Below are 16980 nucleotides of genomic sequence, written 5' to 3'. Positions count from 1 at the left end.
CCTGCAGATGAAGAGTGTCCGCCGCCATATCTGCTGCAGTGCATGCGCAGCTTGCTGAGAGCCCAACCCGTGCATGTTTCTCTTTTTTCTTCGCAGGGCTGCACGCGATCTTATTCGCTGGGTTTGGCTTGAATGGAGTCGGGGCCCCTCTGAAGCTCGTGTCGCCATCTTCTGCAGGGCCGAGCAAAGGCCAGACGGCGGCTGAAGGAAGGGAGGCGACGACAAAGAGATTAGGGTTCATCTTCGGAGCTCTCTGATTTCAAGTAGCGTTCCACCATTTAATATTCTTATACTACACTACTAAAATAATATAGTTGCGGTCATTTCAACTTGTATCCATCCACGTACATGTGCATATACATGAATATGTTTGTGCATATGTGGACACTCATGTACATATGCAATTTGTGTGTTTTGACGTGTATTAATCAATGTATGGGACAATATATGCCAATGCTTCTGTTAGCATTTAGACATATAGAAATCCATGCATATAGATAATTATTTAGTTTATTTCCAACACTTGCTAAAGTTACAGCCCTGTTGAATTTTTTAGCAGCTTACTTTCCTAGTTCAACAAGTGGCTTATGGGCTGTTGACGCCGTCATCCTCAAAATGGTCAGTGATGGCTCATTATTCCAACTTCCAATTATGTCAATTTACCCCAAGCAGCCTAGGTGTTAGGCTTACCCAAAACAGAAGCAAAATGAAAAATAAAAATATTTTCCTTTTGTTAATTGTTGTTTTTGTGATTCTCGAGTTTGGATTGAACCTACTAACTAATCGTTCCTCTATTGTTCCCATTTCACCCTTGGCACTGTCCTTGGAAATTTAGCCTTATTCCATAACCATAAAGCCTTAAAGGAGACTCAACTCTCCATGAGCTTGTTTAAATTAGCATATAATACAAGTAATATCTACATTGAGTATTTCACTAGTTACAATCAAACTCATGTGAACCTAGTGAAGAGCTAGATGTTGTAAGTGGTGTTATTGGCACCGGTGGAACCGGCTGGTCTGACCGGTTTGCGGGTCAAACTGGTCCGGTTCGAGGTCTGGAACTGAAAATGCCTGTTCAGTGCCGAATCAACGTTTTTTCATTGAACCAGCCGATTTTGTATCGAACCAGCCTGTTCCGTACAATGTGACCAAGGACATTCCAAACACGATTTTTTTTTTTAAACAAGATTTTTTTAGTGGGACAACGTAATATTCAAGTCTATAGCCCTACTATTGCTATGCAATTCATGGTATTGTTAAATTCTTAAAGTAAAAGGTGATCGTTTACTTAAATTTTTAACATTACCATGAAATGACTCAAGATGTTTGAGAGTGGTTCCAACCTCATTGGATTTCATATGGAGAAAGTAGAATTTTAGACCTGACTCAAAATCCAGCAAACTTAATAGTTTTTTAGTATTTCAGGATTTGGGGGAATTGCAACGTTTCCATTGGATTTTGTACTATTTTTATTAGTTTTCTCTAATCTCAATGTTACAAGAAGAAGTTCATAACACCAAACTTACTTTAACAAATTTATATGCATATACTTATGTTAACCATAAACATTTTTTTAATATTGTCATTAAAACCTTCTTTAAATAAATAATGAATGGTTTTAACATAATACTTTTCTTTTTCTTTACTATAATAAATTAGTTAATAGTTGGGCGAAGTCCAATATCAAACCTGTTGTAACACTAAGAGTATACCCAACAACTTGTAAGGAAAACATACTAAGAATTTATGACTTAGCAAGAGCCAAGACTCCATATATACCAAGAATTTATGACTTAGCAAGAACCAATACTCTACCAAGGTGGGGGAGCATATTACTTGAGCCTGATCACAACTGGCCAAATATGTTCCCCGTAGGATCTAAGACTAGGTAGAGGGAATAACATCTCATGTGCCAACCACTCGATGGTCCCACAAAGAAATGATTTTAACAAAATACTACTTTCCACTCTACATTTTTTTAAATATAGCTATACCTCTCTCATTACTCAAATCTAAATCTTTTAAGTAGAAAATAATATCAAAATAAATTCATTTATCACATACACATGATCCCTACTCCTATCACTTACCCTTACTCCTATTTCATAAAATAATCCATTTACACTCCCATTATTCAAATTTAAATCTTTTAAATAAAAAATATTATCAAACTAAATTCATCATCATTTAGCCCCTAATCCCACTCCTATCACATATTCTTAATCTTTACTCCATCATTTACCCCTTAATCCCTTCATCATCATTTAGCCCCTAATCCCACTCCTATCACATATTCTTAATCTTTACTCCATCATTTACGCCTTAATCCCTACTGGTATCGCATGTTCTTGATCTTTACTCCATAAAAATATTACTTACTCCTATTCCATAAAATAACCCATTTACACTCCCATTACTTAGATCTAAATCTTTTAAATAAAAAATATTATCAAACTAAATTCATCCTATCATTTGCACCTAATCCCTACTCTAGTCATTTTGCCCGGCACTTCTACTATTCCATATTCCATGGGATGATCCCACATATTGCTTGAGTGAATTTTTTTTTACTTTTGGCAACAATCCCAACAAAACACACCTTCCAAGTGAAAATTATTGTTATATCACTTAGGTATCTGTAGAGTATTATTATTATATCACATTCACCCCTAACTCATACATAGCTGTAATCACATGTAATGTCTTTTCCCAATAACTTTCAAGTAATTTGAGTAATGGGTGCTACTTGGCAAGTGTCATCCATAACGTATACCTAGCCTATATTGCCAGAAATGACTCATTCAGGATAGGTAGACAAAACATACCAATGAGCAGTAGCACACTGACTAAATTTTTTAATTCCTAAAACAACCTGCCAGATTGGAAATCGGAACCTTTTACATCTGCTCGTGTGAGTCTTTTCCACAGCAATTCCACACGACACTCATTACAATCCGCCCGTAAACCGGGGGTCCCCATCGCCACCATCCATTCAATCACACGGACGGGCCAGATGGCACGTTACCAGAGAACAAACTAACCCATAAAATCAAAAACACAAAAACTAAAAAACCCACAATTTCTCTGCTTGCCTGCTTGTCTGTGTGAAGAGAAAAGCCAAAGCTGGCTGGATGTATGAAAGTGCTCTGATGCGCAGCGGATTGCGGATCTTATCAGCGCTGAGCCCTTTAACCAGAAGGCCTGTGTCGGATCTCAAATTGAAATGGTCTTCTTTCAGTAGTAATATCAGCACTCATATCTTTAACCGTAATAACAACAGAAGCGAGCTCGAGATGATGAGAATGGCGTTCGATTCCACTGGCGGAACTGTGGCGAATCCTACTCCCTCCAGTAGGCAGCACTTCGGCACTATAAGCGGTGGAGGCCTCAGGTATCTTCACTTCGCTTTCTTGTTTAAATTCCCCATGTTTTCATGTGATTTGCACTGTGGGATTCGAACCTGCGACCATTGACAAAATCCCCTTGGCTGAATCCACCTGGTTCGGGTTCGGATCTCTGCATCTGTGCGTTGTTAATGTATTTTTAAGGGTTTAATCGGCCTCTGGGCTTTGTTTGGCTCGTGTTTTGGGTGAAACTGAGAATGAAGCCGATGTGATACGATACCCTGACAGCATTCGGGTTTTGTTTTTCTCACCCTTTTGTTTAGGCAGATGGAATGTGCAACTCTGTTATTTGTACAAATATTGCTAAATGTTGCTCTTTATCAGGTGGGGTACACTGGGATTTGAACCTGGGCCATCGGTCTTGCAAAGTTCTTTGCGTTGGTTCAAATTGAATCACCACATGTTACGCCGCTTTGAGCAGGCCCAGCCAATCCTTATAAGTTTTAGTCTTACGATCGCATACTTCTAGGAAGGGTGGGCTTCTTTTGAGATCAGCTCGGATCCGCGGTGAGCAGTTCAGTTGCCTTTCAATTGTGCGGATTCCTAATCATTTGCTTTCTTTTATTCACAGGATGGTTTTATCATCACTGCGCATTAAACGTGCCATTACCCGTTCGGACAGCATTATAATAGAATCTAATCGGCTCTTGAAAGATTACTGCGCCTGATATGCAGTGGATGTGAGGTATCTGTTCTTCTGCTAAATTCACCCCGGATTTGCATCTGGCCACAACCGCACGAAATGCCAGCTAGCATGAGCTCTGTAACCCACTAGGGTGAGGCGTGTCTCTGATAGATTTGATCTTTGGTGTGGGGGGGTATGAATCATCCAGGCTTTACTTAGCTAATCAAAACCCTGTTGATTAACCATCTGCTTTATTATGTCACAATTTTGCGGAAACCTTTAACTTAATTGAATAGAACCACTCCCGCCCTGATAAGGGAAATCAGGAAGTCTCCCCTACTTACGAGGACAATCTGGTTTAGTGCTAAACTCAATATAAGTTTTTTGTTACTCGGTAGAGAGTAGGTTATGAGTTTTGGGTCAGAGCAATTTCTCTCTCTAAAAGTTTATGTTCACTTGAGGTATGTTACTCTCTTGTACATGTCCATTCCCACGAGGATGGAACTTTTAGCCACCTGGGGTGTAGATTCTCTATCTGTCTCTATATACATATGCGTGCTTAATTAAGTTTTTGATTATTGGGTAGAGAAATGATGATCTTGATTTATGGGTTTTGGCCCTTTGGGTCAGAGCAATTACCCTCACGAAAAAGTTATGCTCACCCGAGGTCCCATACGCTCTTATACATGTTCATTGCCATGAGAATGGAACTGTCAACCACCTGGAATGTAGATCCCGTATCTGTCTCTATATAGATAAATTTGCTTCTTTGTTCGGAAGCCTATGTCTGAAAACAATAGGCTACCTAACCATCCAAATACCCTCTTACTGGATTACCTTCATCTATGAATACCTTTTGACTGGGGAGGGTATAGAACTCCCTTACTATATCAGATGTACAACCAGAAGACATTTGGTTATGAAGCCACAATTTAAGGGACATCCATTATGCCAAATTCACTCATGACTTGTGCCTGGCCTCATCCGAACAAACATCCTTAGCGTGGGGAACCACCATTAACAGCTTTGTCTACATTAGCGTGGAAAACCATTATTTAGAGCTTCTTGGCATTAGCTTGGGGAACACCATTAACAGCTCCTCTGCATTAGCACGAAGACCCACCAGAGTTGAAAAATCTTCGATTTCTGCTGATTTTTCGTCTTTTTTGAGTTTTTCAGTTCCAGAGCTTTGCCCTCTTTTTTCTGTTTCACCGATTTCCTGAGTTGATGTCTCTGTCAGATTTTTGCCATCGATAGTTTCTCTACATCAGCATGGGGCTGCCATTATCAGGTTGTCTACATCATAGCAGAAATAGGGCTGTCTCATTAACATGATCCGCCTCAAAATGATCCAGTCAACTGATTTAACAGAAGGAGCATGCCTGTCAGGTTTTGAACCTGGTTCATCCTTGTAGCAAGCACTCCAACATGTTGCTAACCCACAGCCTGGCAGACCACCTTGCTGTCTTGCCTCTTTGCACGTTCTATACATGTATAAACCAAAATTCCATGAGAAATAATTAATAACCTGTTGTTCTTGAGTCAAAATTTGACTAGAATTTGGTTTAATTCAGGTTTAAATTTTAGAGAATCAGTACCATCGATCAATTTAAGTCTCAAAAGGATGTCTCTGTGTACATAAATACATAGATAGCATTAACTATCCATTCATCTATACATTTTACTACTTGATAGTGTGATCCATCTATACACATTGGTTCTTGATGGTGTGTATGCTGGACATGTTTTACTAGAAATAGATAGATAACATTTAACTGTCCATGCATCCATACATGGTGCTACTTGATGATGTGATCCATCTATACACATTGGTCCTCGATAATGTGTATGCTGGACAGGTTTTAATTTATAAGATGTATCATATATCCTACGTACTTTATACCATCGATGAGGATACAGCAAATTGTATACTGCCAAACTCTTTAATTATCGTAGTTGTGATTTATAAAATCTATATCATGTATAGAACTATCGTAGATAGGGATTTTTGTATAATACATATGCTGCAGGTTCATACAAATGTGCATTGACATCTCTCTCTCTCTATATGTATATAATATATATAACAAACTCTTTTTCTCCAATATTAATCATGATTCATATCTATCTGGCCCCTTGCTGTGGGTCTGTTGGAAATGAATAAAATAATAATAATGACATTATAAATAATAATAAACAAAAATATAATACAATATAGTTTTATTTTCATGAATATCAATAAAAATATTGTGACAGCATAAAAATAAATAAAGGGTTAAAACCTATGTTGCACTGGCTGTGGGGACTGCTAGAGTGCACCCCCAAATTTTCAGGGGATGGCAGGTTGGGGATGGCAAGTGTGGCAACTAATTTTTATATTTATTAAACAATTAAGATTAAAATAAAATTTAATAATACAACATAAACATGAATCAAAATGATAAATTAAAATATAAAAATTAGAACTCATACTATTTTGAAGTTCAAATTACAAAATAAAATACTAAAACTGCTGGGCGTGAAGCCTGCGTCCAGGTGGGCATGAACCCCTGTCCTGAAACCTGCGCGAAACACTGAAAACTGCCTGCCTGTCGTGAAGAAAACCCTCCTGCATGCGTGAAGAAAACCCGCCTGCGTGAAGCTTGGAACTCTCCCTGTCGGCTGAATGGTAAATGAAATCAAAATGTTATGTGGGTATGTTTTACCTTTGTGAACTTAGGTATGCGCCAGGGTAGGTAAATGATGTAGTTTTTTGTTTGTTTTGTTTGTTCTATATTTGTTGGTTGTTTTGCCAATTTTGAATTAAGCTTTGATTTTTTAATAAAAAAATGAAAATTTTTAATATGTATATATATATATATATATATTAAATTGTGAATTGAAATTATAGTGGGGATGTCCAGCAGTCCCTGATTTATCGAGGGGCGTTTTGGAAGTCCCCAAAAAGTCTCCGATTTTTCGAGGGACGACTAGGGGATGACTTTGAAGTCCCCGATGGAGTACCCGACAAATTTGGAACATTTCTGACGACTTCCAAAGTTCCCGGATCGCCGGAACGAGGAAATGTCATGAATTATGGCAGGGACGGGTCCCCATGCAACATAGGTTAAAACAATGCTATAACTTATATTTTTCCAAAAATTTGGACTGTTTCTGACGACTTCCAAAGTCCTCGGATCGCCAAAACGGAGGAAATGTCATGAATAATGGCGGGGACGGGTCCCTGTGCAACATAGGTTAAAACAATGCTATAACATATATTTTTCTACTATGCTAGTAAAATAATATAGTTGTAGGCATTTCTAGTTGTATCCACCTACGTACATGTATATATGCATGTATATTGTGAGTCGTGACAGCATAAAAATAAATAAAAGGTTAAAAGTTAAAACAATGCTATAACTTAGAAGCCTATTCACCATTTAATATTCTTATACTACACTAGTAAAATAATATGGTTGCGGTCATTTCAACTTGTATCCATCCGCGTACATGTGCATATACATGAATATGTGTGTGCATATGTGGACACTCATGCACATATGCAATTTGTGTGTTTTGACGTGTATTAATCAATGTATGGGACAATATATGCCAATGCTTCTGTTAGCATTTAGACATATAGAAATCCATGCTTATAGATAATTATTTTAGTTTATTTCCAACACTTACTAAAGTTACAGGCCTGTTGAATTTTTTAGCAGCTTACTTTCCTAGTTCAACAAGTGGCTTATGGACTGTTGACGCCGTCATCCTCAAAATGGTCAATGATGGCTCATTATTCCAACTTCCAAGTATGTCAGTTTACCCCAAGCAGCCTAGGTGTTAGGCTTACCCAAAACAGAAGCAAATGAAAAATAAAAATATTTTTCTTTTGTTAATTGTGGGTTTTGTGATTCTCGAGTTTGGATTGAACCTACTAACTAATCGTTCCTCTATTGTTCCCATTTCACCCTTGGCACTGTCCTTGGAAATTTAGCCTTATTCCATAACCATAAAGCCTTAAAGGAGACTCAACTGTCCATGAGCTTTGTTTAGATTAGCGTATAATACAAGTAATATCTACACTGAGTATTTCACTAGTTACAATCAAACTCATGTGAACCTAGTGAAGAGCTAGATGTTGTAAGCGGTGTTATTGGAACCGGTGGAACCGGCTGGTCTGACTGGTTTGCGGGTCAAAGTGGTCCGGTTCGAGGTCTGGAACTGAAAATGGCTTGTTCAGTGCCGAACCAGCCTTTTTTGATTGAACCAGCCGATTTTGTATCTAACCAGCCTGGTCCGTACAATGTGACCAAAGACGTTCCAAACACGATTTTTTGTTTTTTTTTTTTTAAACAAGATTTTCTTAGTGGAACAGTGTAATATTCATGTCTATAGCCCTACTATTGCTATGCAATTCATGGTATTGTTAAATTCTTAAAGTAAAAGTGATCTGTTTACTTAAATTTTTAACATTACCATGAAATGACTCAAGATGTTTGAGAGTGGTTCCAACCTCATTGGATTTCATATGGAGAAAGTAGAATTTTAGACCTGACTCAAAATCTAGCAGACTTAATAGTTTTTTAGGATTTCGGGATTTGGGGGAATTGCAACGTTTCCATTGGATTTTGTCATGTACGAGGTATGGAACTAGTATTTAATCAAGAGCACCAAACCCTCTATGTACATGGATGTTAGTGGCATTGGTTGTCGAACTACTCTATCATGACCCTACTAAAAATGTATCCATCATTCAAACAAAATCTTGACTTGACATGCTATGTTTTTTTAATCTTTATTTTAATGCTTAGAGGGTGATATTGATACGAAGATCCCAATATAGCCAATGATTTTGATGATATGTGGGTATTTATTGTAGCATGAATTTTTTGGATGTGAGATCTCAGCTAGAGCTTTTCTCTTGATGAATTTTTGTTTCAGAGATGGATTGCACTTAGTGCTATTTGGTTATGTGCATCCTTACATGATATATAAATGAGAACTTTTGCTTATTTGTTTGGATTCATATGGATGCACATTAATATGTATATGTATATGTATATATATATATATATATATATATATGTTTTTCTATAAAATTTGAATATTTTATGTATTTTTGGTCGACCAGTTTTTTGGTCTGATTTTTTTACCGGTTTCGATCTGGTTCCCAGTTCAGAGGGTTTTCTGGTTCAATTACTGATTCGGTTCCGATAACATTGGTTGTAAGTTGTAAGTGGAATTTGCACGAATGCTTTTTTATTATCAAGCTGAGTGCCACTTTCATGAAACACATGAATCCTCAATGCTTATTATGTAATTCAACGAACATTGGTTAGATGTTTATTATCTCAGATTGAGCATTTTCTATGCAATTTTATTCTCAATTTTTAGTCTCAAATGTTTCAATAGGCTTGGCAAGCTGTCAGCGCATCTATTATTACCATGATTAGTTTCAGTTTTGTGATTGTTTCTAGTCTTTCTACTATACTTGCTTTGGTGCTTTTGTACTCTCCCTTACATACAGGGTAAATTTTTCTGTTCTTCCCACATTGAATTTTTGCTTTTGTTCCTACTTTCTATGCACAGCAGGAACATCCAACTCCTTGCATATTTTGATCTGTATGTAGAGATCAAGTTAATTTGTCTTCCTAAGGCAGTAATTATTATTATTATTATTCTTTCTATGGAAAAAAGAACTTTATATTTGATATTTCCCAGAGGAAATCAAAATATACGTTATCCTTGGCCTTTCAGCCCCAAAAAGATGCTATTACAGTCAACACCCTGTCCTAGATACTACTTATCACAGTCCTCCAACAGAATACTTCAGAGAAACATCAGAGTATCACAATACCTGTCTCGACTGCTTGGTCCTATAGACACCTTTATAGCACTGCTAATCTATTTTCATAATAAAAACAGAGAAATAGCATCCTCAGGATTATTAAGAAAGGAAGCTTGCTGAGCGTGAAACAAGGTTCCATCTCTAAGTTCTTGATCTGTGATGATCCCTCTTTTCAGAGACAGGGCTTCCTTTGAGAGCTGATCTGCTTTTTATATTATGTTCTCGATGAAAATGAAGAAAGGAGATAGCCCTGAACCTCCTTTTAATCTCCACAATCTCTGCTAATGACTAGGCTCAAATTCAAGTTTGTTGTTATATTTTTACCATTAGCCCAACCTATTGATACTTTATAATCTACCAAAACTTGAAGTTTCAGAAATCCCCTATCTGCAGCAGATTTAATCAAAACCCTCAAAGTATAGAGATTGGCTCAATTGCTAGTTCCATGCCCAGCTCTGTATTTTATATTAATACAATGAAAAATTGACAGAAACAAAATGCAGCCAGAACCACAGTTACCTGGGGTCACTTGACAAGCTCCACCAGATTAGCCTTGGAGTAGTGAATAGTCAATCACAGTTTCAGTTAAAACCCTTGTAGCTTCTGAAGGTGAAATTTTCCTTCTTTCTTCAGAAGTTCTCCTGATTTGATGGGCCACTTGCCCTGTATTTGTATCTATTCCCTGGAACAGGGCTTTGTTCCTGACTAGCCAAATCCCCCATAAAACAAAGCAAGTCGAGTTCTTGTGACTCACAACAGAATTGTCATGACACCAATGCTCAAAACACTTCTCCAAGGAATCCTTATCCCATTGTTTTTAAAATTTTCCAATTGTCAGCTGCAGTATTTTTTTTCCTATTTGAATTTGCAATAGGACAAAGGATAAAAAGATGATCCACTGTTTCATTATCAGCATTACATAAAACATACCATCCTTATCCCATATTTTTTTCCACTAGGAAACTGCAATATTTATTTCCAAATTAAATTTCCTAAAGGACAAAGGACCAAAGATGATCCACTGTTTCATTATTGGCCTTACATAAAATACACCATCGTAGACAATTCCTGTTTCTTTTCTGCCCATTATCCTGTGTAAGTTTCTTATTTTCCAAAGTACACCATATCAATATTCTTGTTTCGAGAGGACTCACAAGTTTCCAAACTACGTTTCACCACCATATTTTTTACCCTTTTTGTTCCTCTGCTATTTTTGCCTTGGAACCCAATTTTGTTGTGAAATTTCCTGTGGCTTTATTCTTTGTTCATTTTAGCTCGTCATCTTGATCTGAGAGAAATATGCCACTATGCTTTATATTATCTATAAACTGTTGCCATTTTAACAGCCATTTCGCCATGCAAATGGAACCATTTAATAGCCATTTCACCATGCGAATGCAAACATCTCTCCAGATTTCCATCACTTTATCCAACCTTCGGCCAAACCTGCTGCATTTTTATCTTGTAAATCCCTAAAGCATGTAAGTCAGCCAGTATAGGATGAGACAACCTGCAATTTTCACTGCAACCAACCCAGGGATCTTCTCCCACTCTTACCTGGTTTCCCTTCTCAATTTTCCATGCAATCCATCGTCAAACTAAAGCAAAAGCTTTGACCAATATTTGATGTTCCTTTAACAGATTTCCTGTCCAGCTTTGACCAATCTTCACCAGAGCCTTAACCTTTAACACTGGTTTTGAAGTATTTTCCAGGGCCCTTTTTATATACATGAATTTCTTTCCTCGGATATTTTGATTTTATTGGTCCTTCAATAGTTGAAAATAAAAACAGAATTGGCTAGCCACCGAGACTTTGCTGAGCAAGTTACCATTTACCCTTCTATTGTTACTATAATTCTAACTATTAATCTGGAGTAAATTTAAAAATGCACCATGGGAACCAAAGCCACTTTAACTGGAACCTTAGTTTTCACTGGATTGTTTGGCTGCTTTATGCTTTTAGTCTTTGATGGCTGGAAGACCTTTCTGATATCTGTCAACTTACCAATCAGCCTTGCTATTTGAACTGAAACCTTTTTGTGTAGGTTCTTGACAATCCTGTGAATGGACTATGTATTTTGATCTGTTTGTCATGGATCTTCCAAGTGTGTTACTGAAATAATGTAGCTCATTTACAATTTAAAAATTTATTGCTGGTTATTGATTGGCAAGGGCTCCCCTTCCATCACTTTGAGTTTTCTGCTCAATTCTCCCTCTGCTTTCATGGGACTTCAATCATGAAGAGGATTGCCTTTTTAACTGAGGCCTTAAGACATGTCCCTAGTGAAGAGGGGAAATGAGTTAGTCCTTTGTAGACTAACATTCTAAGAAGCAATGTTTTCATTGTTAAAACAAATACTTATCTTTGTGTTGTGATTCCATCATTTACCAAAGCTTGGCTTATTTGCTAAGTGACCCCTTATTTGTCATCCTATCTACTGATTGGTTTTGGGCTTTTGGTGCATGACTAAAGACTACATTGTTTGAATCTGATGGTCATGTCTACTTTTAACACGAGTCATTTCTCAATTTCGAGACCAATTATTCTCAGGTTTGTGCTTAAATGTATTGTGAAGGCCTTTAACCCCGCTGCATAATTTGTGGCTTGATTTGTCCTATAACGTAGACTAAGACCATTGCTTGTTGGACCGGTTTCATGTTTTTGGGGCATATCAAAAAAGACTTTTTGAATTTAATGGCCATGTTAACTTTTAGCATGAATCACTCCCGATTTCTTTTTCTGTTATCCTCAGGTTTGAGCTTAAGTACATCCTGAAGGCCATGAACCCATATTCATGTTTGTGGCTTGATTTGTGACTGTTTGTTCAATTTTTGTGTCTTGGCCTTTCTAGGATTCCTCTTTGAATTTCCATGTATAGGGTGTTAGAATTGGACTACTTGCCTGGTGTTAGTGCCCTTTGGCCTTGCACTGCTTGAGGTTTGTCCTTATCAGTGGAGTCTCCCATAAATATGAGTATATACTTTGAAGGTCAAAATACGTCGATAAAAATGTAAATGGCAACTATTAATCTCCACCAAAATGTAGCCTATATAGGGTGTGTCAGAATGGGCTACTTACCTGTGTTCAACCGTCAGGGTTCCTTGGTCTTGCACTGTTTGAGGTTTGTCCTTTACCAGTGGAATTTTTTTTTTGGACCCTATATTAGGTGGGTGGACCTACCTATGGTTTTGTGCATGAATTTTGCACATGGTTTTGGGCATGATGGTTTTTTGCCCATGGTATTTTGTAAATTCGGTCAAGGGAACTATTGTTATGTTCTAATCCAGGGTTAATGGATTGAGGTTTATGAATGCTTCGACATGTATATATACATGTATTATAACATTGAAAGGAACATAATGAAAAATCAATCTGGTAGTCCTGGTTTTGGGATTTAAGGGAAAATCTCTGTGTATTTGTTTTGTGTTTCTCGCCATTGTATATTTTTTGTTTTTAAGAATTTGTTTGCAGATAGTTTCTGTATAGGCTTAAAACCTACATTTGGTATTAGAGCAGTTTTGGCTTCAAGGGGATGCCTTTGCTGTTGAGGGGTTTTGCTCGGGCTTGTGGTAGACCCTGTTCAGTGGGAGATTTGTGGGATCGATTCTTGTGGTGAAAGAATATGGCGAGCAGTGGAAAGATAGAGATCGAGAAATTTAATGGTGAGAGTTTTGAATTGTGGAAACTCAAGATGGAGGATCTGCTCGTGGATACAGATCAATGGATCACGGTAGATTCAGGTACTAAACCAATGACAACGTCGGATGAAGACTGGACGAAGTTGGATCTGAAAGCAAAGAGCACAATATGGTTGTGTATATTAGATTCAATATTGTTGAATGTATCAGGGGAAGCTATGATGAAGGCTTTGTGGGACAAGTTAGGGTCTTTGTACCAATTTAAGTTTATGGTGAATAAACTGTTCTTATGGAAAATGTTGTATAACCTGAGGATGAAGGATGGAGACTCCGTGAAAGAGCATCTGAATGCCTTCAATACTGTGGTAAGCCAATTGTTATTTGTTGACATTAAAATTTTAGATGAAGATAAGTGCATCAATTTGTTGTGTTCTCTATCAGATTTGTGGGATAGCCTGGTTGTTGCAATAGGTAGCAATACAACTGCCTTGAAATTTGATGAAATAGTCTCATCCTTGTTGTCAGAGGATATGAGATGGAAAATTTTGGAGGGCTAAAATGGAGATGCCTTGTTTGTAAGAGGACGATCCGAGAACAGAAACAAAAATTAGTCCTCGAGTGGGAGATCTAAATCTCCAGGAAAACCTGTAAAGGTGTGCTGGAAATGTGGAAAGGAAGGGCACTTCAAAAATGACTGTAGATCTAAAGCTTTTGAGGAAGGAAAGGGATATGATGATGCTCCTTTTGTAGAGGCAAAAGCCACTTCAGATAGAGGTGGGGATGTGTACTTGGCTTCTTCTTCAAGTATACATGTAGATCATGGGACATGGTTGATTGACTTAAGTGCATCTTTTCATTGCACTCCCCATAGGGAGTGGTTCTGTTAGTATGAGAAATATGATGGTGGTGATGTCTTCTTAGGGGATGATAGGAAAGTTAGAATTGTTGGATGCGGTAAAGTCAAGCTGAAGTTGCAAGGTGGAAGGATTAGAACACTTCCCGACGTTCTACATATTCCAGCATTGGCTAGAAATCTGATTTCTATAAGCAAGATAGATGATGCAGGTGTAAAAACAATGTTTGAGAAAGATACTTGCAAGATGGTTTGGGAAGAACTGGTATTGATGCAGGGAGTTTGGATTAGAACTCTGTACAAGCTTCTGGGTAGTACTGTTATTGATGGGTGCAACAATTATGTGGTTCTTGAAAGTGGAGCAGAACATCTAGTGGTTTCTGGAGAAAAGACCATGCTATGGCATTAAAGGCTTGGACATATTGGAGAGAAGGGCCTTCGAATACTTCATGGTAATGGTATGGTAAAAGGTATGTTTAATTGTTCTATGAATTTCGATTTCTGTGAACATTGTGTATGTGGGGAGCAGAATTAGGTGAGTTTTCCCTCTAGTGCTAAGAGGGTGAAAGGGATATTAGAGCTTGTGCACAGTGATGTGTTTGGACCTGTGTTGGTTCCATCATTGGGTAAGTCTGTGTACTATCTATTATTTATAGATGACTTTTCAAGGAATACATAGATATATTTCCTCAGGAAGATATCTAATCCGAATCGGATCCATAAATGACTGTCATAGAACCGTGACTAAAACAGGTTGAACAAATCTTTGAAGAATCCAAAACAGTAATCGAAAACACCTTGAACCAGTGGAACGACGAGGACCTCGGTCAAAGCGCATTGATCGAGGCCCATGGAGACTGCGCAGGAGGTCAAAATAGCCCTTGGGAGCCCCGGAATGGGAAAAGGCGCTGGTTTTCAATGCGCGTTAGCGCCATCGCTGGGCAAACAGGGCCGAAATGGTAGGGCTTAAGCACTCGGTCACATCGGGGAGCCAGAGGACTGCGGGCGGAAAAAGGAAAAAGCGCCAATGTACGATGGTGGGACCCACGGCCTAGAAACCGGCGGTTTGATTGGGACGCCCTTGAACGGTAAGAGGTTTTGGAGAAAGCGGAGCGATCACAATCAACGATCGACGCGTGGCAGCGGAGGAGAGAGAAAAACTGCCGCGATCGCGCGTTATCGGTCGAGCAAGTCAACCGTGCTCGACGTGCGAATGACGTTGGATCTGGAGGAGCCCAGATCGGACGACTGAGATTGCGCCCGATAGACAGAGCGGAATTGACAGGGGATAAAGCCGCGATTTAAGAGGATTTGGAATCCGTTGACCGCCATGGTGGAGAAAGCAACGAATCGGCAAGCGGGCTGGCGCAGTTTTGATGGAGACACGTGGCTACTTCCTGAGTGTTATGTTGACGCCGAACAGGGAATTCCAAGCACACAGGCGACAGGCAAATCGACGCAGGAAGAAGAGGAAACGAACAGGTCGAGGATCGAATGACTAAAGCCATGAACGAAGGCAGTCAGAGAGGAGATCAGAAGGGAGATTAGATCGAAGAGTCCAAGTGACCAAGAGAGACAGTGAACAGTGAACCCTGAGAAGAGGACTGAGCACAGAGAGCAGTAAAGCCAAGCAGAGGAGATAGAGGGCCGAGCTGACCACACGCAACATCGAGCACTAGAGAGCTTGAAGAATCAAGCCTTCCCATAGAGGAATCTGTCCGGATTGAGCATCACAGTTGGCTCTTTCCACTGTAGACCGAGGGTCATAGAGCGGGTAGGAAGAGTAAGAGTCTGTGTACTCCAAGTGGCTTGGGGAATCCAAGAACCACCCTGCCAAGCAAAATCTGCTTCAAGAGAACTCATATTGAGTCCCTATATTGTAATTTCTCTACTCAAAGACATAATAAAACAAGGCCACCACTGAAGTTGGACCGGAGACGTAGCCCTAGAGAATAGGGTGAATTCCTTATTAAAAATTGCTTGTATTTTGTGTCTGCTCGCTGCATTTCTCTGTTGTCTCCATTCAAAATGTCTATGTATTGGCAATCTGATCGATCCGTTGTTTCAATAACACAGAACACACACACCAGCACATGAGTCTGTAATACCTTCTGTTAAATAAATCTTTACTGAGGTCACTCATAGGGTGATTATCAGATCAAGTGGTATCAGAGCTCTAGGCTGTAAGGTTAGACAAGCTTGTGTTGGTTTAGCTGTGAATGATCACTAGATCGAAGCTCAAATTAGGAGAAGGGGAATTGGTGGAAACTAATCCTGAAATTGGGAGAGTCTATTTTCGAAAGACAATGTCAAAAGAAGGTTCTATAGGGTCAGATCCTCAATTCCTAGAAAGTTTCCTAGCTATAAAGTCCATGGTGGAAGAAATGTATAGGGACTTTAGAAAGCATAGGGGTGAGGATTCATCAGGCTCTAAGCAAGATAAAGAAGAAGATGAACCTCATTCCCATGACCACTCCAAAGGGAAGGGAAAAGAAGAAAGCTTCCCTACACCTCCTAGTAGCTCTGTGCATAATAAGAAAGCATCTTTGATTAAGTTAGATGTTAAATTTGATTTGCCTATATATGATGGAGAGTTGAATGCTAAAAAGTTGGACAACTGGATAAG

At 38.7% G+C, this 16980-nt stretch overlaps 1 protein-coding gene across 2 annotated transcripts in view; it reads left to right on the top strand.

The window, feature by feature from the left end:
* Positions 1 to 16980, top strand: part of LOC149215400 (putative protein phosphatase 2C 45) — a 52560-nt gene that overhangs the window by 7168 nt on the left and 28412 nt on the right. The window contains exon 1 of one of the 2 annotated variants that reach the window (XM_089392617.1): positions 3061 to 3391. The exons of the other annotated variant lie outside the window; for it this stretch is intronic. Within the exon in view, the coding sequence (XP_089248743.1) occupies positions 3132 to 3391 (260 nt within the window). The 5' untranslated portion in view covers positions 3061 to 3131. Of the gene's footprint in view, positions 1 to 3060; positions 3392 to 16980 lie in introns of those variants that run through there. 2 annotated transcript variants of the gene reach the window in all.

This window comes from Pinus tabuliformis, chromosome 1_1, assembly GCF_031772625.1.
Source record: "Pinus tabuliformis cultivar Carrire ecotype Pingquan chromosome 1_1, CPIR1, whole genome shotgun sequence".
Lineage (NCBI taxonomy): Eukaryota > Viridiplantae > Streptophyta > Pinopsida > Pinales > Pinaceae > Pinus > Pinus tabuliformis.
The sequence above is the reverse complement of the archived record's forward strand: the minus strand, read 5'-3'. Positions and strand labels throughout refer to the sequence as shown.